A 25,726-nucleotide genomic window follows, 5' to 3' on the forward strand; every position below is an offset into this window, starting at 1 on the left:
CAAGCTCTGAACCCTTTAACTCTGATCATGATCTCTCTAGATGACTCTTCCACACACAAATGTTCTCCTTCTAATCTTCTATGTCGTATACTACCTATATGCAAGTTTCTATCACCTTTCTTTGTGTTTGTTTATTGTTCAATTCCAAAACAATTCTTAACATCATTAATTAATTTAGCAAGAAAAACTACTCTAGTGTTCTTAAACTGACCAATTCTAATAGTATATGGTTGGTATGAAGTCATTTTCCAATAACATTTCCCTATTCTTTCTTAATATGAGTATTTTAACCATCGTAGAGAACTATTCAGAGTTGCTTGATATTTACATGTCGGTATTACAAAGAAGTTTAGCCAAAACACTACTTCAATGGTAAATATATATGATCAAACTTAACTCTTAAAATCCAATAAAATTGTAATGGAGTAATATAGAGATTTATTCGAATGTTAAGTAATATAGCTTTAATGTATTTTTTTTCCTTGAAATTTTTAAAACTTTAAAAATTTCATAAACCCAAATCAAAACCAAAACTATATGGTAAATAATCACATCTTCCTCGAAAGGCAATTTCCATATAATGTATAAAGTAATTTAGCAAAGAAACTAGTCTAGTGTTCATAATCTGACCAATTCTAATATAGGTAGGATACGTTTATAGTCATTTTCCAAAAAAAATATCAATTTCTAACAATCAGAGTTGATATTTTAAATTTCAATATTTGAAGTAATTTTGCCAAGAATCTATTCTGGTGTTCTTAACTTAGTCAGTCTATAATTCCAGTAGAGAATTATTCAAAATTGCTTAATATTTTTAAATTCAATATTTGAACTAATTTAACTTAGATACAACTCTAGTGTTCTTATTTTATCAATCTCATTAGAGAACAATTCAGAGCTGCTTAAAATTGAAAATCCAGTGTTGGAAATAATACATAGATTTTAAAATGAACCATGCCAATATTGAAACCTTAACACAACGCTTACCTCCTCGTAGACATAGTCCTCGAAAATAATATAAGCTTATATAAAGGCTTTTGCTTCATTGATAACCATATAAACATTGAATCATATATCTCTCTTTCTCCTTTCAAGAGAGAATGGGCAAAACCATTACTATCTTGGCTTTATTTCTGGTTATAGTTTTGAATGTGCAGACCAGTTTCGTCGTTGCCGAGACCAAGGTAATTGGTATTTATGAAAAGATCTCTCTTCATCATGCAACATAACCATATCTAGAACTGAACTTTTTTGTCTTGTGATCAAATAGGTTTATGTAGTTTACTTGGGAGAGAAGGAACATGACAATCCTGACTCTGTCACTGAGTCTCACCATCAGATGTTGTGGCCTATTCTTGGAAGGTATGTTTTAGTACCTTCTACATAGGAACTTTAGGGAGACATACATGATAATATGTCAAAAAGATCGCAGATAGTTTACTTTCTTGGTTTTTCATGTTACAGCAAAAAGGATGCCCATGATTCAATAGTATACAGTTATCGACATGGCTTCTCAGGCTTCGCTGCCAAGCTCACAGAGTCACAAGCCCAGCAAATTTCTGGTACTTGTAGAGTTGAACTCTTCTATGTTGTTTGACTTGACTTAATCCAAGTAGTTATTAACAAATCATTGACCTTCCTTGAGAACAGAACTACCTGAAGTAGTGCAAGTGATCCCAAATACATTATACGAAATGACAACAACAAGAACTTGGGAATACTTGGGAATATCTCCGGCCAATTCAAATAGTCTTCTACAAAAGGCCAACATGGGGTCCCAAGTTATCGTTGGAGTCATCGACACAGGTATGTTCATGTACAAAAGGTTTTTATAATTCATGTAACAACATGGTTACTGATAGAAAGCATTAAATATGGATATATACAGGAGTGTGGCCAGAGTCTGAAATGTTCAATGACAAAGGCTATGGACCTATACCAAGCCGTTGGAAAGGCGGCTGCGAATCCGGAGAAATCTTCAACGGCTCAGTTCATTGCAACAAAAAGCTGATAGGAGCCAAATATTTTATTGATGCCAATGTTGCTGACTTTGGAGTCTTGAACAAAACAGTGAATCCTGACTACCTTTCCCCAAGAGACTTTGAAGGTCATGGCACTCATGTTGCCTCGACCATTGGTGGTTCTTTTCTTCCAAATGTAAACTACTTAGGCCTTGGACGAGGAACTGCAAGAGGCGGTGCTCCCGGTGTTCATATAGCTATTTATAAGGCATGCTGGATTCAAAGAGGGTGTTCAGGAGCTGATGTCTTAAAAGCAATAGATGAAGCTATTCATGACGGTGTTGATATTTTGTCACTGTCTTTGCAAACTAGTGTTCCTTTATTTCCAGAAACAGATATGAGGTCGTTGGCCTCTGTGGGAGCATTCCATGCGGTCGCAAAGGGGATTCCTGTCGTAGCCGCAGCTGGTAATGCTGGTCCTACGGCTCAGACCATTTGTAACGTAGCTCCTTGGATCTTGACAGTGGCTGCAACCACTCAAGACCGTTCCTTTCCCACAGCCATAACACTTGGAAACAATATAACAATACTGGTACATATGTTCTGTTTTTTTTTTTAATATATACAAACTAAGAATTTCTATAGATGTATATAGATGTCCATAGTTTCTATAGATTTCTGTAGTTCTGAATCCTTGTACTGAAAAATTCCTCTTTGGTTAATGTAGGGTCAAGCAATCTTTGCCGGTCCAGAACTCGGTTTCGTTGGTCTTACTTACCCAGAGAGACCACTTTCCGGGTAACATTGAATTACATATTTCATGTTTTTGATCATTTGATTGTACAATATGTTATTGGATATGATATGGCTATTAACTTGCAGTGACTGCGAGAAGCTCTCTGCTAATCCCAGCAGTGCAATGGAAGGAAAAGTTGTGTTGTGTTTCACAGCAAATGAACCATCAAATGCTGCTCTAACCGCAGTAAGAAACGCCGGTGGCCTCGGGTTAATCATGGCAAGAAATCCGACCCACTTGCTTACTCCAACTCGTGCCTTTCCATATGTTTCCGTAGACTTTGAGCTCGGGACCGACATTTTGTTCTATATACGCTCCACAAGGTATATTTCCAAAATGATCACAATCTCTTTAACCAACACATTTGACTGAACTTATTGAGTTTTTGTTATTTTGTAGATCTCCCATTGTAAATATACAGGCTTCAAGAACGCTTATTGGACGATCCGTGGCGACAAAGGTAGCAACTTTCTCATCAAGGGGACCTAATTCGGTTTCTCCAGCGATTCTTAAGGTACATCAGACCATTTCATACAATTCTAACCTCTTAAGATCCTCTGTTTCGTAACCGCTTCTCTGTTTTTGTAACCGCTACTCTGTTATGGCAGCCGGATATAGCAGCACCTGGTGTGAACATACTAGCAGCTATTTCTCCAAATAGCTCTTTAAGTGACGGAGGATTTGCTATGATGTCAGGGACATCTATGGCTACTCCTGTTGTTTCAGGAGTTGTAGTGCTCCTCAAGTCATTACACCCTGATTGGTCTCCTGCTGCTATTAAATCAGCTATTGTCACTACAGGTTCTTATAATCTTCAATACTTTTTAGATTGACTAATAAGAGATTAATAAAAACCTATTGATCTCTGGGAACACATTTTTGCACTGCAGCTTGGAAAACCGATCCATCAGGAGAGCCGATTTTCGCAGACGGGTCAAGCCGCAAGCTAGCAGATCCGTTTGATTACGGAGGAGGACTCATAAATGCAGAGAAAGCTGTAAAACCAGGTCTCATATACGACATGAACACAAATGACTACATCTTGTACTTATGCTCGGTTGATTACAGCGACATATCCATTTCCCGAGTCCTCGGGAAAACAACTGTTTGTCCTAACCCCAAGCCTTCTGTTCTTGATCTCAACTTGCCTTCAATCACAATCCCAAATCTTAGAGACGAAGTCACTTTCACAAGAACCGTCACTAACGTTGGACCTGTTAACTCAGTATACAAGGTTGTAATTGATCCTCCAACGGGAGTTAACGTGGCTGTTACGCCAACGGAACTAGTGTTCGACTCTACAACTACAAAGCTATCTTATACTGTTCGGGTCTCGACTACGCACAAAGTAAACACTGGTTACTACTTTGGAAGCTTGGCTTGGACTGATAATATACACAATGTAGCCATCCCAATATCTGTAAGAACACAGATCTTGCAACGATACTTTGACGAAAACTGATTTAAGCCAAAAACTCAGATTTCTTAAGGAAACTGTAAAGCATCATGCTGATGAATAATACTATAATATCTAAATTGTTATATTAATGTATTGAAGATTATGTAAAGCATCAAACTGATGAATAATATACTAAGTAGAATCTTCTTAAAACACTTTTATCGACTGATATTCTTTATTTTTTTTTGGGTATAACACTTTTATCGACTGATATTCTTTATTTTTTTTGAATGAATTTTAATTTTATTCAACCAAAACAAACCCATCTAAATAATTATGAATATTAATTTAATAACTAAAAAACCATCTAAATAAAAATTTACCTAAGGTCTAATTAATTCTTATACTAATAAATAAATATTAAATTGTATAAAATTAATACTATTTTTAATAAATAATTAAAAAAATTAATCAAAGCATTATTGAAAAACTAATTTCAAAAGTGAACATGATAATAAAATATAATACTATCTAATTGCTTTTTTTCATATTGCTATTTAGTAGTTTAATAAATAATATGATGAAGATGGGTAAGAACGTTGCAATTTTTTTTGATATTTAAATACTATAACTATTATTATCTAATTGCTTTATTCCTATCTATCTTAACATTTTTGAAGTACATTTTGTACTAAAATCTATTTTGGCTTATAACCTTTTATTTTGTAATATTTGCATAATTAAACTCTTGCCATTTGAATAAATAACAAAACTTTAAAGTAAATTTTGTAATTAAATCACAAGCAAATCCCAAAATTGGAAACCAAATATTTATTACATAAAACAATTTCCTAAAATCCCTCTCTAATAAACCGAATCTCTCTCCAATAAATTTATATAATCTTATGTGTTTTAAATTTATATTATTACATAAAATATGTTTATAATAAAAATACAAATTTTTTTCCACACATTTTGCAATTTAAATTTTTGAAAATGGACGTAGTTAACTCAATCAATAAAGAAAAGAATATATGTACAACGTATACATAAGATATAAAATTTTAGATAATAGTTCAAAACCTTTATAAATAAGATTAATATGTTTACAACTACAAATGAGCATGAAGTTTGATTTCTCAAGTATCCAAATTAAAACTTTTATTAGCTTAATCCGGTTCTTTATTTAAGGAAACTAAAAATTTTAAAAAGTTTCAGAATATTATAAATTTTAATTTTTTAACAAGTTTAAAGGGTGATAAATATTAAAACTTTAAAAAGCTGAAAATTCTGATATTTTATTTAATTTTTATAGAATATTAAAATAATGAAAAATATTTAAACTCTACAAAAATTAAAAGTATTACTAATATTTTAACTCTACAAATATTTAAAATATAATAATATTGGACATAATATGATTGAACGAGTTTTAGTTTACATAAATATGATTATATTTTTCTGCGGGTTGTCTATATTTAAAATCTTTTACGGGTTAAGTTAAAATATAATTTTTTATTTACAACAAAATTGTCTCGATGTACTGCATGTTTACCACATATATCTATGAATTTACTTATAATACAAATTTATAAAATTATATTAAATTAAATTAAATAAACATATACAAAACTAAATTATATAAATCAACTACGAAAATGATCAAACAAAGAAATATATTAAATTATGGACCCGTGGTGTACCACGAGGTAAATCCTAGTTGTTATTTAGTATTTAAGACCATTGCTCATTCAATTTTAAAATTTTCGGTTTAAAAAACAAACCAGAAAATGCAACACTAACACGGTTTAGTTCCATATTCAAATAGTTTTAACGGACAGAATAAAACTCAGTTTAGGGGGGAAAATCTCGTTTTAAATTTTAAATCCAACGGAACACACGAGGGCGTTTTCGTAATTACGTATTAATCAGCCTAACCACTACAAATACAAATCTTTTTTTTTTATTCCTTTTTCAACGCAATTATTCATTTTTTTCATCAACGAATCAAACCGAAGCACCTCTGCGATTTCAGAAATAGAATCAATCGAGCGATGAAGATCGATCACAGAGTGATGAAAATCCCGCCGGCGATTAAGATTACGATGATTAATCAGGTAACTCTGAAGCTTATCGATTTTGATTCTGGTGCTTTGATTCATCGCACATGTCAATTTACTTGAAAAACTCGATTATTCCAGAGCAGAGTCGTGTGATTGAATCTGGGTTTTGATCGCTTCAAATCGTTTTTACAAATCCTTCAGGTATAAATCCTCTTCTTATTTGATTAGCGTGTTGTTGGGCTGTTTGATTTGATGACTTGTTTCGTTAAATGTCTGAAAATCTTAGCGATTTTTAGTTCTATAACAGAGGCGTGTAATTGAATCTGGGGGCCGAGATCGCTTCAAATCGTTTTCACAAACTCTTCTGATTACGCACAAAATTTTGTAGGTATAAACTCTCTTCTGATTCTTCTGATTTTGTTTTCTTTTCTGGGTTTGTGTTGTGAAAATTAGGGTTTTTGTTTTGATTTCGTTGCGAGTAAAAAGAAAAAAAATGGAAAAGTACATCGAGTGTGGCATTGGCAATAAGGTTAATTGCATACTCTGTCGTCTTAGATCAACTATTTTGAGTATTTACTTAATCTTGAACCTTTTGTTTTGTTTCTGGTGAATTAATAATAGATTGATGAGAACGTAGCGAGAGAGATTATTAATTATAGATCACTTCGTCATCCTAATATAATCATGTTTAGCCATGATGGTGTACTAAAATGATCAATTTTTAGAGTTGTATGTGGTCTGAGATTAGCTGAGAGGAGGAAAGAGGAATATGTGTTTGTAATTAGTTTGGAGCAGCTTCTCGGATTATGATAGCTTTTTTGTGCACATCTTTGTTTTTTCAGGCAAGATACTTTTTCCAGTAGCTTATATCAGGAGTCAGCTATTGCCACCTATGGTAAGGGAATGAAAATGGATGGCTTACACAGATTTAAAAATATTCTATGGTAGCTCTATAAGGGAATGAAAATGGATGGCTTACACAGATTTAAAAATATTCTATGGTAGCTCTATGTGTTCTGTACTCACGTTATTTCCATTATTGTCACAGAAAATTTGCCACAGAGATCTGAAGCTTGAAAATTCCCTCTTGGATGGTTCTTCCAAGGTCTGGCATCTATCCCATAGCACGCACTTGATTTCTTAATTTCTTTTCTTGTAACTAGCTCCTTTTTTATTTCTCTTTCCTTCCATTTGCGAGGGACCTTGTCACTTTCATGTGAGCTGTTTTTCTTATTTTGTAGTCCTCACTGTTGCACTCTAGGCCCAAATCAACTGTTGGAACTCCTGCATATATATATTGCACCTGAGGTTCTTTCTCGCAGAGAGTATGATGGCAAGGTAATCTTATTGGTTTGCTACTAGTGGTATATCTAAGTGTGCTAAGCACCTTGATAGAGATAAACATCCTGTGTAGTAATACATCTCTTTCACCTTTTGCTCATTCATAATATTTTGATACATTAAGAAAGCTCAGATAAGTCCCAAATTGGCAGAAATCTGCTGTAGCTTTGGTAGATTTGGGCAGTCATTTACTAAGGGATTTGGAAAGATCTCTCTTTTATTATTATCCATGACCAGATGTGTTTATCATCTAATCTGTTTGCGCCATCCCTTGCTTGCATATTCTGTCTCTTGTGTGTATTTGGTCAATGATAATTGTGAGCATTCTAACCCTGAGCCATTCATATAAAAGAACTGGATAGCTTTTTGGAAATAGATTGTATCCCAAATGTTTATCTTGACAGAAGCAAAGACTATGAAATTGTTATGATCTTATTTGTTTGGATTTGGAAACATCTTCATGGAAATCATCAATGGTTTGTACTATAGTTGTTAGGTTTTAGGAAAAAACTGGTTACATTTATGTTTGATTTGATGACTTGTTTCTTTGAATTTCTGAAAATCTTGACGATTTTAAGAGCTGTGTTGTGATGATTTGTCTTAATTATCATCATATCATGTGTGCCTAGTAAAGCCCGATACAGTATAAGTTTGGTTGTTGAGTTCTATGGCTCAGCTTCGTAGTCACTTTTTTGCTAATTCACAACTCTTAAAGCTGTTTCGTGGCTCAATTACGATCTCTTCTTGTATACTTGCAGAGTTGCAGGAAAACATCATAAAGCTTTCTGATCAGCCTATCGCAGCAGAGAAGATAAAAGAGAGTTGTTCAAAAAGAGCTTGATAGGTAATATTTTATTAGAAACACCGATAGTTCTAAGACTTGATATTACCAAAACTTGGCCAATGCTTAGGAAATAACTACATTTGGGTGGCTGAGTGTGTGGTAGAAGTGAAAAAGAGATGATACCTTTAGTGTTCTTTAATTGATGTTTGTGTTATCTCCATTTCAATAGTCAGCAAAACTTGATTATGCTAAAGGATCAGATTAGAAACTTTTAAACTTTATTCTTGAAATATCTCTTCTGAGTATATATATAGTGTGAATTAGAAGCAACCTCGTCTGAGTATATTATTGGTTTCTCGTAAATTTTACTCTGCTCAAATACATCACAAATGTTTTGTTTACAGACTAAGGAGCTGCAAAGAATTTGAAGGTGACTTAGTACAGTCAAGAAAAAGGGACGCTTTGAAGAAGAAACTGAGGTTACGGTATCGCCCTCTCTCATAAAAATCATAGCCAGAAAGCTTCTTACAATCAAAACATGAAAAAAAACTAACGCACGAAAACGTAACACAACCAAAACAAAAACTTCATAAAACACGCACAAAGAAAATACAAAAATGCAAAAACGAATTCCACAACTTCACCGTCACACAAACTCCAAGGTCACACAAACTCCACGTTCACATAAACTCCACGTTCACATAAACTCCACGTTCACATAAACACCACGTTCACATAAACTCCACATTCACATTAACTCCACGTTTCACATAAGCTTGTTACTTTCCTCTCTGTTTCAAGTGTGGATGAACAAAACGTTTGTATTTTATTTGCTCTATGTTATTCTGTTTGTGTGACTTACTAATAAAGGTCATTGATTTCAAGAGAAATAGATAAGGTGGACTAGAGAAGATTAAGCTTTGCTATTACTAGTAGCTTCCAACAATGCCTTACTTGTCAATCTAATGTGAGTTGAGCAAGCAACCAACTGTCGACAGGGAGAATTCTGTAACTTTGTTATCTTAGGTTTCATGATCTTTTAAATATATACTTTTTCTGTAGCTTGTATTAACTTATTTCTACTTGAAACCAGCTTTTCAATAAGAAGAGAGGATAAGTTTCAGATGTTCATGAATGATAAGTTAATCATGCTAAATCTTAATCAATGTGAGTTTTTGTAAACTACTTCAGTGTATATTCTAAGTATTCAGAGGTTCAGTTATAATCTTCCATTTATTCAGAGAATGTTAGTGTTTTCTTGTCTGTTTTCTCAAATTAAGTAGTGTGGCTTCCATCTGTTTGATGTAGATTGTTTCCTCTTGTTCATTATTGATGTGTAACTTTCAGGAATATAACTTCGTGTGAGCATGGCAATGTATAAATTAAGGAGTTGGTAAAGCCTAAAGAGGCTTGTATAAGGTAAGCATTTTTGAACGAGTTGTACTTGGTATAGAAATTTCTTAGAATATTGGCCAAAGATAATAAAGACTGTTTTCTAGTGTTTAGTGTCGTATAACATTGTTTTGATTGAATCTCCAGTTTCGGACTAACAACATTTAATGATGTCAATGACATATTAGAAGTCTTGTGAATATGGGAGGGCTGAGCATTTTTTCAGTTCTTGATAAGGTAATTTGATTTCACAGTACCATGTTTCTTTAGTATATTTTCCACTTTCCACTTATCTATTAACATTAAGTATAGGAGTGGTGTGCAGTTTTTTCCCAGGGATTTTTCAAATCATAAATCTACGAGGTTAATGGATCATAAATCTTCACAGTTTATGGTTAATGTAGAATATTTAAAGTTCTGGTAAGTTGAGCACATAGAGGCGCTTTTCATTTGAGTCTATACTGACAGACATGATAATGAATTTTTCTAACATTTATTTTTGTCACAGGAAAATAGCTTGATTGGGTATGTCTCAAGATCTCTTAGGAAAAGAACAATGGCTAGTGAGGACTTGCACTGAGGTACATTTTCTTGTCAAACATCTTTTTAAGTAAAACTGTGTTGCTACCATTTTCAGAAGCTTGTTAATATCTTTTGTGGCCAATGTGGCTGAACATAGGAATTGTCACTAGCTTTGATGAAGAAACTGAGGTTATGGTATCGCCCTCTCTCATAAAAAACATAGCCAAAAAGCTTCTGACAATCAAAACAAGAAAAACACTAACGCACGAAAACGTTAAACACAACCAAAACAAAAACTTCTTAAAGCACGCACAAAAAAATACAAAAATGCAAAAACGATTTCCACAACTTCACCGTCACACAAACTCCACCGTCACACAAACTCCACGTTCACATAAACTCCACGTTCACATAAACTCCACATTCACATTAACTCCACGTTCACATTAACCCACTTCTTCACGTTCACATAGAGTTTGCTACTTTGATTCCTCTGCAACACATTGGATATGATTGTATTTGGCTCAGTTACACTCCAGTCTCTTGGAATTCTACCAAGACAACTCAGTTTTAAGACAACTGGTTCAGAATCGTCATATACATCAGGCGATCCAAATATTATCTTCTATTCTCTTCTATGCCTACATTTATTTTGCAGAATTCAAAAAACTCAAGAGGAATGAGAGAAGAAAAGAACAATGGTAGTGAGGACTTGCACCGAGGTACATTTTTTAGTCAAACATCTTTTTAAGTAATTCTGTGTTGCTACCATTTTCAGAAGCTTGTTAATATCTTCTGTGGCCAATGTGGCTGAACATAGGAATTGTCACTCACGTTCATTCGGGGATGGGAACAGAATCGTTGTGCCAATAGTTATGATACGCATATGCATCATGCCAAGGGAAAGAAATAAGTAAGTACATAACTAAAACTGTTAGTAAAAGTCAGAACTAATGCTGAAAGAACAATGAGTATATTTACTTTCCTAGTGTATTCAGGAGCTTATTCAAGACCACTTCTGCGTCTGGGAAAACATTTAGTGAAATCTGTAGCATTACAAAAAACGTCAATCAAGTGAGCTCTAAAAGAGAATTTGGTAGGTCGGAACCTTGAAGATAAACTAAAATCAGATCAGTTTTGACATTGTTTTGTGATTGCTAAAGTGTAAAATGTTTTGCAGGCAGAGTTCGTTTGACGGTGCATTACCCGAACTTAGATTTGTTTGTTAGATACTGCGCTATCGTGGCCATAGCAACTTACAACGCTACAAGGCTTGTGAATATAGGAAAGCCAAGCATTTTTTTCGTTATGTTCTGTTAAGGTAAATCACGGTACCATGTTTCTTTAATATATTTTTTTTTGTTCTCCCCACCTATAATCGTCATAGGTTTCATGTGAAATTTATCTGTCGTTTGAAAATTGGTCCAGGTTAAAGTTCTAGTGTTTACTAACTCTGACATAATACTTTGATTAAATCTCTATTTTAGGACTTAAAGATATCACTGAAAAAATTAAAAGTTTCGTGGATATGGAAGATTCAAGCATTTCCTTGCTAAGGTAAAATTTGATTTCATTGTATGTTTCATGGATTTCAATGGATTTATCTGTCGTTTGAACCTTTTGCATTACTTTGTCCAGGTTTAGGTGAGAAGCAACCTCATCTCGTCTGAGTGTAGTATGTTGTATTTCTTGGCTAATAATTTGATTGTATAAACTTTATATTTTTGAAAAACAACTCTGCTCAAAGTATAACAGTGTTCTATTTTCTTGTAGGATCAGCATCGAATTTGAAGATCATTTGGTGTAGTCGAGAAGAAGTGACTCTTGGATGACGTAACTGAGTTACGGTAAACTTAACACAAAAACACAAAACACAGCCAAAACTACAAAAAGTAATAAAGAAAAAGGAAATACACAAATTCAATTAAAAAAAATGCAGAAATAAACTCATCTACTTCACGATCACATAAATTCCACAATTTCACGATCACATACACTCCACAACTTCACGATCCTCCACAATTTCACGATCACATAAATTCCACAATTTCATGACCACATAATTTTCACAACTTCACGATCACATAATCACATAAACTCCTTTCATGACCACGTAAACATGACGACGCCACGATCACATAGAGTTTGATTCCCCTTGTAACAGTTTCAATTTAGATTTTTTTGCTTATGTTTTTTTTAGTATCGAAGACTTGTATAATTGTGACTCTGTTCTTGTTTAGAAATCTCCATTCTTGTAATATTTTATTGTTATCAATTGTTACCGTGCTATTTTTCTTCAGTTTCTAAAGTATATCTATGTCATTTTGAATTACTAGATTTATAACCCGCGCATTTAATATTTTTATTTAAATATAAATATATCATTTAAATTATAAAAGATAAATCTATGCAAATACAAATTATTTTATGAAGAGATGTACATAATTGTTTCTTTTTTTAATATTTTTTTACTACCAATTATTTTTTCATTTAATAGGGTGGACTCTTTTTTGAAAAAAAAAATCCGCCAAATTTGTTTAAAAGGGTTTACAAAGATTTTAAAGGTCTTTTAAAGGATTTACAAGGGGTTTTAAAGGGATTTACAAGGGTTTTTAAATGGTTTTTTAAAAGATTTGTAATGGTTTTTAAATGATTTTATAAGCCTACAAAGGTTTTTTGAATTGTTTTTAAAAGATTTACAATAGTTTTTAAAAGGTTTTAGAAGTTATAACGGGTTTTAAAAAGTTTACAAGGGTTTTTAATAGATTTTCAAAGGGTTTAAAAAAATTACAAAGATTTTTAAAATGATTTACAAGTGTTTTTAAAGGCATTTACAAGGATTTAAAAATGGTTTTTTAAAGGATTTAAAAAAGGGGTTTAGAAGTTTACAATAATTTTTATATGATAAAATACAGTTTTAATAATAATACATGTCATATGTAAATTGCTCAAGTTTTTTTTTTTTTTGGTAAAAGGTTAAATTAGCACTCATATTATCCCATAAAATATTGCTCAAGTTTTCCCATATATTTCTGCGAAACTGCAGACTGCAGACTGCAGTAGCACTGATATTATCTGTCTTCTGAAGAGCAAGATAAATTACAATTACAAACTCAAACCTTGGAGCAAAACCATGAAGACGAGCTGCGTGTTAGGCAAGAAACATAATATGCCCTTTACTATTGAACTCGAAAATCTTGGTGATGAAGTTGATAATATGTGTTTGAATTAAGAATCTTTGGAGAATGAACATTATTTAATCAACGTTACATACAGTTCAATACTTTAATATATACAAGTATACAGAGTATTAGTAAAATAAAAAAGGTAGGGTTTGGAGGAAATTTGGAGATCGATAAGAATACAAAGTCGAAACTTCAGCATTATTTAATCAACGTTACATAAGAGTTTAATACTTTGATACATACAAAGTATACAGTATTAGTAAAATTTCACGAATGGTTAGTCTTTCTTATAGTTTCAGTTTTCGTCGTAATAGTTCTGAAGAAGTTGAGTTCTCACAGAGAGAGGGATGGTGACATTATGTATAGAGTCACTCCACGTCAAGCTTCCAAAGTAATAACCTGTGTTGATTTTGTGTTTGGTCGAGACTCTCACTTTGAAAGAGACAGTTTTGGTTGTAGAGTTAAACACTAGCGTCTCTGGTGTCACGGTCACTTGAATGCCTGACGGTGGCTCAACCACTACTTTATAGACTGAGTTGAGTGGTCCAACGTTAGTGAGAGTTCTGGTGAGAATGACTTCATCTTTAAGGTTTGGGATTGTGATGGAAGGCAAGTTGAAATCAAGAACAGATGGTTTTGGATTGGAACAAACTGTTACTTTTCCGACAAGCTGAGCGATCGATGACTCGTTGTAACCAGCAGAACACATGTAGAGAACATAGTCTTTGAGTCCCAAGTCATAGACAAGACCTGGTTTTGCAGCTTTCTCTGGATTAACAAGACCTCCACCATAGTCAAACGGATCAGCTAGCTTACGAGGTGACCCTTCCGCAAAAATCTGCTCTCCAAATGGATCTGTTCTCCAAGCTGCAGAGTAAAGACTCTTATCAAGATTAGTACATTCATATTTTGTCCTAGTTAGATTTAATGAGAAGGCAAGAACCTGTTGTGACAATGGCTGATCTAATGGCGGCAGGAGACCAATCACGGTGTCTAGCTTTCAGAAGTGCAACAACTCCTGAAATTACAGGAGCAGCCATTGATGTTCCAGACAACATAATGAATCCTTTGTCGTTGAAAGTTCTGTTTGTGGTTGTAGCCGCTAATATGCTCACTCCTGGTGCTGCTATATCCGGCTGCATTACAACATTCATATGATTATAAACAACTTGAGGCAAGATAGTGTAACCGGTCTGAAAAACAGAACAAGAAAGGATTCTAACATACTTTTAGTATCGAAGGCTCGATCGAATTAGGACCTCTGGATGAGAAGTCTGCAACCTTTGTACTCACTGGTTGTCCAACAAGTGTTTTAGAAGGTTGTATCTTCACAACAGGTGATCTGAAAATTACAAGTACATTAAAATACAGCATTATGTATCATCTTCTTCTCATAGTTCATATTTGCATACCCTGTGGACCGTATGTAGAAAAGTATATTTGTCCCGAGCTCGTAGTCAACAGAAACACAAGGGAAGTCATCTACACATGGTGAAAGATTGTCTCCGGGGTTTCTTGCAACAATTAAGCCAAGACCACCTGCTTTCTTGACATATGACACGGCGCTTGATACAGTAGTGTAACGTGTTGATGTAGTGAAGCACAACACGACTTTCCCCGCCATTGTACGATTAGAATTGAAGAAGAGAAGCTCACATGTACTGCAAAGAGTTTAAATGTCACAAAAATTGATGTCTTTCGTATAGAAAGATTTGGTAAATACTAAAAGACTTTCATCTTACCCGAAAAAACTTTCGTTGCTATTCCCTGGATTCTCCGGGTAAACCAAGCTAGTGAAGCCAAGTTCTGGACCGGTGTACATTGCTTGACCCTGCAATATAATGGCCAACCTCACAATAAGACACATATCATAAAAAAATTATGTTGCAAAAATATCAAATATGAGTAGAAACATATATTGTGTATATACCAATATTGCTTTATTGTTCCCAAGTATGATAGGCGTGGGAAAGGACCGGTCTAAAGTCGTTGCAGCCACTGTCAAAATCCAAGGAGCCGTGTTTCCTACAGTCTGAGCTGCTGGTCCAGAGTTACCACCTGAACAAACAACTGTTATACCTTTTAAAACGGCATGGAATGCTCCAGTTGCTATCGCAGCGCGGACATCAGTTTCGGGGTAGTAAGGAAGACGATAGCCGATAGACAAAGACAAAACATCAACACCATCATGCATAGCTTCGTCCATAGCTTTCAAGAGGTCAGCAGATGAACAAGTATTTATGTCTAAATCATCAAGATACCAACAAGCTTTGTACATTGCTATACGAGCACGTATTGCTCCACCTCTCACAGTCCCTCCAGCTAAGCCCTTGTAGCTTGTATTGGGGACGTATGAACCACCTGCTATGGTGGCCACATGTGTGCCATGGCCGCTATTGTCTCTAGGGGAAATAAAGTCAAGTGATTCTGTGGAGTTGAAGGTTTTATGTGTTGCAAGAAAACCATTGATGAAGTATTTGGCTCCTATAAGCTTTTTGTTGCAGTGAGAGGCATTGAACATCTCTCCTGATTCACAGTCTCCTTTCCAGTGGCTTGGTACTGGTCCAATCCCATTGTCATTAAAGACTTCTGATTCTGGCCAAACTCCTGCAACCTCAAAAATATTGATTTAGATGCTAAGATAAATGAATCAAAAGTAACAAGATATATTAAATTACCTGCAGTTTAGCAAGAAATGTATGCATAGATATACTAAACTCATATATACCTGAGTCTACAATGCCGATGATAACTTCCTCACCCATATTAGTATCATTTAGAAGATTTTTCGGAGTAGCGGCCGAAAGGCCTAAGTAGTCCCATGTTCGAGTTGTTGCTAGTTCGTAGAAACTATCCGGGGTGACATGAACAACTTCAGGTAGATCTGTTATCAAAGAGCATCATAACCAACAGAAAAAATTATCATATGACTTTGTTGAGACTGATGAAGATGACATGTAAAAAAAAAGCCTAATGTGTCTGTTTTCTTGAAATTCTTGAAAGACAAGAAAAGAAAAGACTTGGGAACTATGTACCTGCTATCTTCTTGGCTTGGGACTTGGTAAGCTTGGCTGCAAAACCTGAGAAGCCATGTCGGTAACTATGCACCATAGAGTTATGGACATCCTCTTTACTGTAACATGGAACACACTAAAGTAAGTAATATTTTGAGACATTATTTAACTTAAAGAGGATAAATTTTTCTGACATACCTTCCAAGAAGTGACCATAACATCTGATGATGAGATTCTGTGACAGACTCGCGATCATCATGCTGCTTCTCACCTAAATACACTATATGAACCTGTTGAAACAGTAACAACTTTGTTAGTCAAGTGGCTAAAAGATTTAGCATTATATAATTGTCGAGTACCTTGCTCTCAGAACCGGCTTGTGCCACGAAAGATCTCTGCTCATTCAGAGCTATTACCAGACTTAGTACCACAAAGATTACGGTTCTGCAACTATTCATTTCGAGAAGAAAAGGTTTGTCAATAAGATTTAATATACTTGTAGTGTACTATATATTGAGGAAGATGAAGCATATATATAGATGTCTACTCAAAACGAGTTTGACCAAAGAATGTTTCCAATACTTAGAATAGTTCTGACTTTTGCTTGTTTGAATCTCCTAAGTTTCATCATAGTTAGAATATAAAACCCACACATAGAATCTAAAGAATATATCAAACGGTGTTGCTTAGTCAACTAAAGTCTAGTTTATGGCAAATGATAAAATCAAGAACATAACAATGCAACAACAGAAATTAAGATACTGTCATACTGATGACATATATAAACCAAGTAATTGTAAAATATAGCAAGCAATGGATGGTATGAACACATTGATCAACAAGACAATGATGAAACTTCACTTGGTATATGCACTTCACTGTTAAACTCAAGTGACCATGCTCAAAAAATTAAACTTGAGGTGTAAAGTTTTAAGCATATGCTAGAATTAGTATGCGTTTTGACCAAAGAAACGCGTTGTTAATAAAAACAAAAAGGCAGATTCTTTTGCGAGTTTTAGAGCTTTTACTTAGTATGCTCCATGCTGTATTAGCTCTACAAGACTACAGATATCAGAAAAAGTCTCTTGTAATAAAAAATAGTCATAATTGATTTCAGAGAGCTCTCTGCAACAATCATCAGTTTCAGAATGGTGATTTAAGTCAGTTTTAACCAAGTAGCTTTGCCTTGAAGGGATAGATCCATGTGTATCTTGTATGATAGTACAAAGCTACGAGATGGTATTTATAATTTTCAAAGAATACATTAGGAGAGCTTTTAAAATGTGTAAACGTGTAACTTGTAATATACATTAGGAGAGCTCACAAATGGTTAGACTTTATTATAGGTTCAGTTTTCATCGTAATAGTTCTGCAGAATCTGCGTTCTTACAGAGACATGAATTGTAACGTTATGCACAGAGTCACTCCAAGTCAAGCTTCCAAAGTAGTAACCTGTGTTGATTTTGTGTGTGGTTGAGATTCTGACTTTAAAGGAGACCCTTTTGGTCTGAGAGTTGAATACTAGTGTCTTTGGCTCCACGGTCACTTGAAAACCCAACGGTGGCTCAACCACTACTCTATAGACTGAGTCGAGTGGTCCAACGTTAGTGAGGGTTCTAGTGAGAGTCACTTCGTCTTTCAGGTTTGGGATTGTGATGGAAGGCAAGTTGAAATCAAGAATAGATAGTTTGGGATTAGAACAGATTGTTGCTTTTCCGACAAGCTGAGAGATCGATGACTCGTTGTAACCAGCAGAGCACATGTAGAGAACATAGTCTTCGAGGCCCAAGTCATATACAAGACCTGGTTTTGCTGCTTTCTCTGGATTCACAAGACCGCCACCATAATCGAACGGATCAGCTAGCTTCCGAGGTGACCCTTCAGCAAATATCTGCTCTCCAAATGGATCTGTTCTCCAAGCTGTTGAAAATAAATGCTTACCGAGATAAGAATGTTCTTGCAGAGGTAACTTGATAGATTGGATGAAGAGGAAACAAACCTGTAGTGACAATGGCTGATCTAATGGCTGCAGGAGACCAATCGCGGTGCAGAGCTTTCAGAAGTGCAACAACTCCTGAAATTGCAGGAGTCGCCATTGATGTTCCTGACATCATAATGAATCCTTGGTCGTTGAAAGTGGTATTGGTGGTTGTAGCCGCCAATATGCTCACTCCCGGTGCTGCTATATCAGGCTGCATTACAACGTTAGTATAAATACGACTGCTTGAAAGAGAAAAAGGAGCATGTAATGATTCTAGCATACTTTGAGGATCGCAGCTGCAATCGAATTAGGTCCTCTTGATGAGAACGTTGCCACCTTTGTACCCACTGGTTGTCCGATGAGTGTTCTAGAGGTTTTTATCTTCACAACAGGCAATCTGCAAACCACAATATAGTTTCAGATTTCACCATATGTTGGTTTACTTTCTTACAATTCTAAGAGGTGAAGGTATATTTTCATACCCGCTGGACCGTATGTATAGAAGTATATCAGTTCCGAGCTCCCAATCAACAGCAACACAAGGGAAATCATCAGGACACGGTCGGATAGCGTAGCCTGGCTGTCTTGCGATGATTACACCGAGCCCACCGGCTTTCTTCACTGAACGTGCAGCACTTGATGCAGAAGCACTGTAGGGTGATGGTGTGAAACACAACACGACTTTCCCCACCATTGTAAGATTAGAATTAACGGATAGTTCCTCACAAGTACTGCATTACAAGAACCATGACGAGTCAGAGAACTGATCTTCTTCATACTGCAAGATTCAGTGAAGATAGGTCCTACTAAGAAACTAGAAATTTAACATTACCCAGAAAAATTTGCGTTGCTATTCCCTGGGTTCTCTGGGTAAACCAAGCTAGTGAAGCCAACTTCTGGACCTGTATACATTGCTTGCCCCTACAATATAGTAAGCCAACTCAAACTAAGACACTAAAACATCTAATCAGAGGAGAAAAAATAAATATGGCGTATATTTTGTTGTTACCAATATCACTTTATTATTCCCAAGTGTAATAGGTGTGGCAAAGGACCGGTCAAGAGTAGTTGCAGCCACAGTCACAATCCAAGGAGCTGTGTTTGTTACGGTCTGAGCCTCAGGGCCAGAGTTACCACCGGCACATACAACAGTTATACCCTTTAAGACTGCATGAAATGCTCCAGTAGTTATCCCATCGCGAATATCAGTTTCACCATACATAGGAACGTCAGAGCCTAGAGAGATTGACAGAACATCAACACCATCATGCATAGCCTCGTCCATAGCTTTTAAGATGTCAGCAGATGAACAACTCGTAATGTCTTCATCATCCAGATACCAACAAACCTTGTACATAGCTATACGCGCACGAGATGCCCCACCTCTCACTGTCCCTTCAGCTAGGCCCTTGTAGCTTATGTTGGGCACGTATGAGCCGCCCGCAATGGTGGAAACATGTGTGCCATGACCATCAAGGTCTCTAGGAGAAATGAAATCAAGTGATTCTGTGGAGTTGAAACTTTCGTTTTCAGATAGAAAACCATTGATGAAATACTTGGCTCCTATGAGCTTTTTGTTACAGTGAGAGGAGTTGAAAGCTTCTCCTGATTCACATCCTCCTTTCCAGTGGCTTGGCACCGGCCCAATCCCATGGTCGTTAAATACTTCAGACTCAGGCCATACTCCTGCAATCAAAGAGAACATCTTAGTCATAGAGACATTAAGAACAACAATCACAAAACCAATACGAGACTTACGAAATGTACACTATAAAAATAGAGAAGAAATCTACAAATAAACACTCATACCTGTGTCGATGACACCAATGATACTTTGTGCTCCCATATTAGTTTCATTTAGAAGATTCTTTGGATTGGCAGCTGAAAGGCCTAAGTAATCCCAAGTCCGAGTTGTTTTCAGCTTATAGAAACTATCCGGTATTACATGAACAACTTCCGGTACATCTATTGCCAAATAGCATTAGCAATGAAAAAAAAAAAAAAGTACAGACAGACAGGCTTGATTCTTAAAATGCCTAGACAAATGTGAGAATAAGAATGAGTACCTGCTATTTTCTTGGCTTGGGACTTGGTAAGTTTTGCCGCAAAACCTGAGAAGCCATGTCGGTAACTATACACCAATGACTCATGGGCATCTTCTTTACTGTAACATTGAACAAACAAACAAACAAAGAAATCTGAGTAAATGTTTAAGGCGTTGAGAAAGAGAAGCTACTCTTTACATACCTTCCAAGAAGTGACCACAGCATTTGATGGTGAGATTCCGTGACAAACTCAGGATCATCATGCTGCTTCTCACCCAAATACACTATATGAACCTATTATCATTGATTATCAAAAACAGAACCACCAGACTATGTTAATCTCTCTTTTAAGTTGTCTGATGAAAAGAACCAACCTTTCATAATAATTCTCAACTACCTTCCTCTCAACAATGGCTTGTGCCACAAAGCTTCTCTGCACATTGAGAAATATTACCAAACTCAGTACCACCACAACAATTGATGTTCTGTAATTCCTCATTGCAATCACATATTCTAAATTTCTACTGAAGGAGAAAATAAAACATGTATATAGATATCTCCTAAAGACGTGCTTGCCCATGAAAGTTTCCATCTTTTGGAATCGTTCCTAAGTAACATCACAGTTTTTAATTAACACACAAAAAAAGATCTAAAGAATATACAAGCTGGGTGTGTGCTTAGTCAACAAAAGCATAGTTTATTGCAAATGTATGAAGCAAAAACACAAATCAACAGAGATAATGAGATGGGTGATTAACCAGAACAAGTAAACCACCCTTAGGTATGATTAATGATTAAAGTAGCTTCTTTGGTCTGCACCACGATTAAAAAAGATTGGTTCTTTGGCTAATTCAGAGCACTACTTGGTATGTTCCATTGTTGTTTACTAAGAACAAGTCTCATGTGTGATTTGGTCAAAGTTTAAAAATTTAAAGGGTCGGTACCTAAACTGAGTTTTCGTGGGATTACGGTGGTGGTGGCCGATGAATGTCAGCGCCGGAGATATAGTACACTTCGTAATCGGAAACTTCCGTTTTCATAAACAGAGACGATTCGAGAAACTCTTGAGACATGAAAGAATCGCTTATTGGGTTTGGGCTTCTTAAACTGATAATGGGCTTCATTATTATTGAACTGTTCAGACACACATCAATATAGAGAACTTCGGTTACGGTTAAAACCATAACTATATTTTCTTACCATATCAAATCATATTTATTTTACAATATGAAATATATGTAGTTATATGATTCAATATTATTAAAGTAATTAAGTAAATTATTTTTGATTAATCAAACACACCTACAAATAAATAACTTAATGGTTATGAACTTACAAATAATTAAATTAAATTATTTTTTATTTTATTAGTAAAAATGAGTAGTGGTGTGCATTAGATTTACTAATTGACACATTAAATCATTTAAAACATTGTTTTGGTAAAATAATTATTTTTATAGGTTTCATCGTACGGTTAATTATGCAGTTAACCGTATGATTAATTATGCGGATTGATACGGTTACAGTTGATAATGGTTACAGTTAATATTTTTTTTTATAACCGTGACTGATTTGTCTTTACGGTTAACGGTTACAGTAATGAACGGTCCAATTACGAATGAGGAACGGTCCGGTTACGGTTAGAATTTAGTCATGCCTAAATATAGAACATACAAATATAGATAAGCAAATCAATATGACTGTTAAACAAACTCTTTAGGAAAGGAAACAATCCCAAACTTTTTTACCTCTACAAATGTCACGCCTGCAAATATTATCATTCAAAGTTACTCTACCTTTGTGATTATATAGAAGATCGTTTCAACAACACATGTTCATTACTATTGTAATCAAAAACTCAAAGGACAGTGTTCTCGTTCTTGTTTCAGAAAGCAAAATACTCATAAAAATACTCGAGATCAAATACAACAAAATACAAACCATGAGTGTCACATATCAAAGCTACTTTATAACTTCCGTGAACCACGCATGCAATCTAAGGAACAAAACACTGATTCATCACACCATTCAAAAGCTATTTTGTATGGACAATACTTATCACAAAAAGAGCAGAAATATCGATCCATATCATAGTTGTTGCGCAGAACACAGACCTTTTCATCGAATTCGCCAAGATAGTACGAACCACGCTTCATGTATAAGTCCCGGCCAAGCAAACACTCAATGTGTAAGGTGACACAACAGTACTCATCACACACATAAAACCTTCGTTTGGGATCTACTTTTTCCTCGCAAACTTCGCACCAATACGTCATGGTACTTGTTCCATCCCCATAAGAAAGAGTGAGCGTGTGATTATCATGCTTATACCTCACCTTTTCAGGTAAAGTAGCACATTTAAAACACAAAGCAAAGTCACAGTCAGAAATAATGCAGTTGAATGTGTCATGTTCAGCATCTTCGCAAACCGAACAAACTCTTCGCTCCTTTGGTTTTGATGTTAGGAACAACGGATGCCTATGACTTCCATGGACTAATGGCTCGGAGATTTTTGCGCACTGCACGTGTAGACGGAAGTTACAGTCTCCTTTGACACACTCATAGAAGAAACCCGCTACGCAGTACCGGAAACAAGCTTCACATACAAAAGATTCATCCACTCTACGGAAATATCGTTGAGTGAGTAGATGTGGATGTATAGGGTGATATATTTTTAGAGAAAGATTTGCACATTCTTGGTGGAGTATGAAGTCACATTGCATACTGGAATAAAAATTACCGAAATAGATTGGCGTGATACATGCTCCACACTCCTTGTTCTCGTCGTAATCTCGATATGAGTTATCATCAAGTCTCAAATGATGTTCTTCATGACTGAAATGTTTTATGATTCCATCGCTTATCTTGACAAATGGCTCAACCTCTTCAATATCCTCGTCCGGCTCTCCCTCAAGTTCTTTACAGTCCCATACATTTCCTTGTGTGGCACATCTTGAATGAACTGCATACAAACAACCTTTTTTGATGCAAAAGTATCCCCCGTAATCATTATCAATCTTTTTGCGACAAACGCCACAAAACAAATCTTCTTGGTCAAAAGAAGGGGTAAAAGAGATACGATGGTGATGGCGTGATATCCTTATGACACGAGGTAAGTTGATACATCTTAGATGGGCAACAAAGTCACAAGGTGGGCACATGTAGATAGGGGAGCTTGCATCAGCCAAAGCACATAGGTTGCAAGTTAAGGAAGCATGCCTTGGAAACAGAGCAAGAGTATGTTCATGCCACCTTTCACGGTCTATATATAAGACTGCCGGTTTCTTCACACAAGCCATATTCATAGCAAAATCGCAAGACAAGCAACAATAGAATGTGGAGTCGAGATATCTATCACAACAATAGCATTGCCTAGTAATGCCGACGTTTTCTCTCAACGAGCCTAGCTGGAGAGAATGTTTTCGATGAAGATGATGTTTGATCTCAACTGGAGCCTTCTTATATTCACCATGATTCTTGCCATTGCAACCTAAGCAGCGAAAATGGCTACCATCTTCTCCTGGGAATTCGTATGTCATCCAATTTCCAGGGAGACATTCCCACTTTACATTGTTACTAGACATACTCGTTTCACTCGCAGAAAATTTTCCATTTTCAAAGCTTACTTGTACTTGAGGGCACAAGCAAACAAGATCCTTCAAGTTTCTCGGCTTAGAGATAATACATGAGATTATTTGATGAATGAAGGAGATAAGCTCTGGTTCCGGCTCAAGACTTAATGTCTTAGGTAATAATGACTTCAGCTCCGTAATAGATTCTGAATCCATAGAGCTTTTTAGGACTAGTATGAGCTTCGACAACAACTCTGGCTGAGAATTCAAATCCATTGAGCTTACCAGGGAGATTGTTTGAGTAATGAGTGACATGAGCTTCGACTCCGGCTTTGGCTGTGAATCCAAGTCCATGGAGCTTACCAAAGTCTTTATTTGAGTAATGAGTGATATGGCTTTAGAATCCATATCTGAATCCCATATGTTTGTCCCAACAATCCATGGGATAGTTAATAGTTTAGTAATGAGTAAATTGAGCTCCGAGTCCAATTCCATACCTTTGACATTCCGATGGCCCGATGGTCTCTTCACACAAGCCATATTCATAGCAAAATCGCAAGACGCGCAATAATAAAATACATCTTCAAGATACTCATCACAACAATAGCAATCCCTGGTTTCGCTGCCCTCAACCAACAAGACAAGCTGGAGAGAATGTTTTCGATGAAGATAGTGTTTGACCTCAACTAAAGCCTTTTTATATTCTCCATGGTTCTTGCCTTTGCAACCCTTGCAGCAAAAATAAGTAACCTCTTCTCCTATAATATTGAGTTTCATCCACTCTCCACCGATACACCCCCACTTGCCAAAACGGTTCGTCGACACTTCTTCACACACATGAAATTTTCTTTGACGTTTTCCCAATCTTACTTGTACCACAGGACATAAGGAAATAAACTTCCCCAACTTCGAGTTCAAAGAAATGACTACAGAGAATATTTTATAGATGAGGGACATGAGTTCCGGCTCCGGTTCGATAGTCACTATCTTTTCACAGAGTGCCACGAGTTCTAAATCCAGCTTATTGCTTAAATCTGAATGAATAGAGTTGGTACCGAGAGATATTTTCCGAGAAAAGGTTGATATGAACTCCGCTAGCTGCTTCAGCTGAGAATCGAAATCCATAGAGTTAAAGACAGAGATAGTTTGAGTAATGAGTGGAATGATCTCGGACTCTGGCTTTGGCTGTGAATGCAAATCCATTGTGGTGACTAAAGAGATTATCTGAGTAATGACTGATGCTGCCATGGAATAAAAATGCTCACAATCTAAATTGGTTTCGAATAATAGTTGAGTAATGAGTGACAAGAGCTCCGACTCCAAATCAATATCCATTGAGCTGTGTTGAAAGAAATGATCTGAGTACTGAGAGAGATGTTTACTTTTTCTTTTTTGTTAGCATTGAATTTTTAGTTGGGTCGCAGACATTAAAAACATACTGCTCTTTGTGTCCTTTGTTACTATGCACAATCAAGTTTAAATTGTTATTTTTCTTTCCAAAACAGTTGAATGATATTAGTGTTTTAAGAGAAATATAATAAAGGTCAATAATGTTAGCTAAACGAATTCAAATTTTTACTTATAAAATAAAATGCAGTAGATATTTAAAAAAAAAAAAAACAAATTCAACCAAACAGTAAGAAAGAACAAAATATAACATTAATGTACCTT

General features: G+C 35.6%; 3 protein-coding genes and 2 long non-coding RNA genes across 23 annotated transcripts; 3 read left to right on the forward strand and 2 right to left on the reverse strand.

Annotated features, from left to right (window-relative positions):
* Window positions 1-1,100: 1,100 nt before the first annotated feature.
* Window positions 1,101-4,219, forward strand: LOC17881662 (subtilisin-like protease SBT3.10). 2 transcript variants are annotated; one of them, XM_023780813.1, is made up of 12 exons: window positions 1,101-1,184; window positions 1,271-1,362; window positions 1,465-1,562; window positions 1,651-1,806; window positions 1,889-2,301; window positions 2,334-2,394; window positions 2,426-2,553; window positions 2,689-2,759; window positions 2,844-3,080; window positions 3,157-3,271; window positions 3,366-3,558; window positions 3,648-4,219. In XM_023780813.1, the coding sequence occupies exons 1-12, from the start codon at window positions 1,101-1,103 to the stop codon at window positions 4,217-4,219; spliced, it is 2,220 nt and encodes a 739-aa protein (XP_023636581.1). The 2 variants fall into 2 exon arrangements, with proteins under 2 accessions (XP_023636581.1, XP_023636580.1); XM_023780812.1 differs by having other exon boundaries at window positions 1,889-2,553.
* Window positions 4,220-6,150: 1,931 nt separating this feature from the next.
* Window positions 6,151-12,557, forward strand: LOC17882582. Of its 16 annotated transcripts, none has more exons than XR_002833492.1 (18): window positions 6,151-6,273; window positions 6,358-6,420; window positions 6,527-6,607; window positions 7,062-7,114; window positions 7,268-7,324; window positions 7,461-7,557; window positions 8,319-8,404; window positions 8,749-9,511; window positions 9,692-9,763; window positions 9,884-9,973; window positions 10,062-10,156; window positions 10,245-10,980; window positions 11,079-11,171; window positions 11,248-11,354; window positions 11,439-11,579; window positions 11,746-11,815; window positions 11,897-11,933; window positions 12,032-12,557. It is a non-coding gene; the product is annotated as an uncharacterized LOC17882582 (long non-coding RNA). The 16 variants fall into 16 exon arrangements; XR_002833495.1 differs by lacking the exon at window positions 12,032-12,557 and having other exon boundaries at window positions 10,245-10,317; window positions 10,917-10,980; window positions 11,897-11,999; XR_002833501.1 differs by lacking the exon at window positions 12,032-12,557 and having other exon boundaries at window positions 8,749-9,352; window positions 9,438-9,511; window positions 11,897-11,999.
* A 1,178-nt stretch (window positions 12,558-13,735) lies between these two features.
* LOC17881832 (subtilisin-like protease SBT3.8) lies at window positions 13,736-16,915 on the reverse strand. Of its 2 annotated transcripts, none has more exons than XM_023781141.1 (10): window positions 16,817-16,915; window positions 16,656-16,747; window positions 16,479-16,576; window positions 16,172-16,327; window positions 15,374-16,050; window positions 15,186-15,274; window positions 14,856-15,104; window positions 14,671-14,785; window positions 14,387-14,579; window positions 13,736-14,310 (listed from the first exon to the last, which is right to left on the reverse strand). In XM_023781141.1, the coding sequence occupies exons 1-10, from the start codon at window positions 16,913-16,915 to the stop codon at window positions 13,739-13,741; spliced, it is 2,340 nt and encodes a 779-aa protein (XP_023636909.1). In that variant the 3' UTR covers window positions 13,736-13,738. The 2 variants fall into 2 exon arrangements, with proteins under 2 accessions (XP_023636909.1, XP_023636910.1); XM_023781142.1 differs by having other exon boundaries at window positions 16,656-16,751; window positions 16,802-16,860.
* Window positions 14,255-14,962, forward strand: LOC111830090. Its single transcript, XR_002833359.1, has 3 exons — window positions 14,255-14,339; window positions 14,420-14,780; window positions 14,874-14,962. It is a non-coding gene; the product is annotated as an uncharacterized LOC111830090 (long non-coding RNA).
* An 824-nt stretch (window positions 16,916-17,739) lies between the features above and the next one.
* LOC17881623 (subtilisin-like protease SBT3.6) lies at window positions 17,740-25,390 on the reverse strand. 2 transcript variants are annotated; one of them, XM_023781672.1, is made up of 12 exons: window positions 24,963-25,390; window positions 22,598-24,434; window positions 20,881-20,916; window positions 20,686-20,777; window positions 20,505-20,602; window positions 20,248-20,403; window positions 19,448-20,124; window positions 19,271-19,359; window positions 18,921-19,169; window positions 18,721-18,835; window positions 18,457-18,649; window positions 17,740-18,377 (listed from the first exon to the last, which is right to left on the reverse strand). In XM_023781672.1, the coding sequence occupies exons 1-12, from the start codon at window positions 25,388-25,390 to the stop codon at window positions 17,806-17,808; spliced, it is 4,542 nt and encodes a 1,513-aa protein (XP_023637440.1). In that variant the 3' UTR covers window positions 17,740-17,805. The 2 variants fall into 2 exon arrangements, with proteins under 2 accessions (XP_023637440.1, XP_006287107.2); XM_006287045.2 differs by lacking the exons at window positions 22,598-24,434; window positions 24,963-25,390 and adding an exon at window positions 21,428-21,489.
* Between the last annotated feature and the right edge of the window lie 336 nt (window positions 25,391-25,726).

This window comes from Capsella rubella, unplaced genomic scaffold (assembly GCF_000375325.1).
Source record: "Capsella rubella cultivar Monte Gargano unplaced genomic scaffold, Caprub1_0 scaffold_6, whole genome shotgun sequence".
NCBI classification, from domain to species: domain Eukaryota; kingdom Viridiplantae; phylum Streptophyta; class Magnoliopsida; order Brassicales; family Brassicaceae; genus Capsella; species Capsella rubella.

Coding starts and splice junctions, on each gene's coding strand:
- LOC17881662 (XM_023780812.1), top strand. CDS start 1,101: ATGGGCAAAACCATTACTATCTTGGCTTTATTTCTGGTTATAGTTTTG. Junction 1,807..1,888: donor CGTTGGAGTCATCGACACAG/GTATGTTCATGT, acceptor GGATATATACAG/GAGTGTGGCCAGAGTCTGAA. Junction 3,559..3,647: donor ATCAGCTATTGTCACTACAG/GTTCTTATAATC, acceptor TTTGCACTGCAG/CTTGGAAAACCGATCCATCA.
- LOC17881832 (XM_023781141.1), bottom strand. CDS start 16,915: ATGAATAGTTGCAGAACCGTAATCTTTGTGGTACTAAGTCTGGTAATA. Junction 14,786..14,855: donor TTCTACATACGGTCCACAGG/GTATGCAAATAT, acceptor TGTAATTTTCAG/ATCACCTGTTGTGAAGATAC. Junction 14,311..14,386: donor ATCAGCCATTGTCACAACAG/GTTCTTGCCTTC, acceptor TTTACTCTGCAG/CTTGGAGAACAGATCCATTT.
- LOC17881623 (XM_023781672.1), bottom strand. CDS start 25,390: ATGGATATTGATTTGGAGTCGGAGCTCTTGTCACTCATTACTCAACTA. Junction 24,435..24,962: donor GTCATTTCTTTGAACTCGAA/GTTGGGGAAGTT, acceptor ATCACTCATTAC/TCAAATAAAGACTTTGGTAA. Junction 20,603..20,685: donor CTGTGGTCACTTCTTGGAAG/GTATGTAAAGAG, acceptor TCAATGTTACAG/TAAAGAAGATGCCCATGAGT.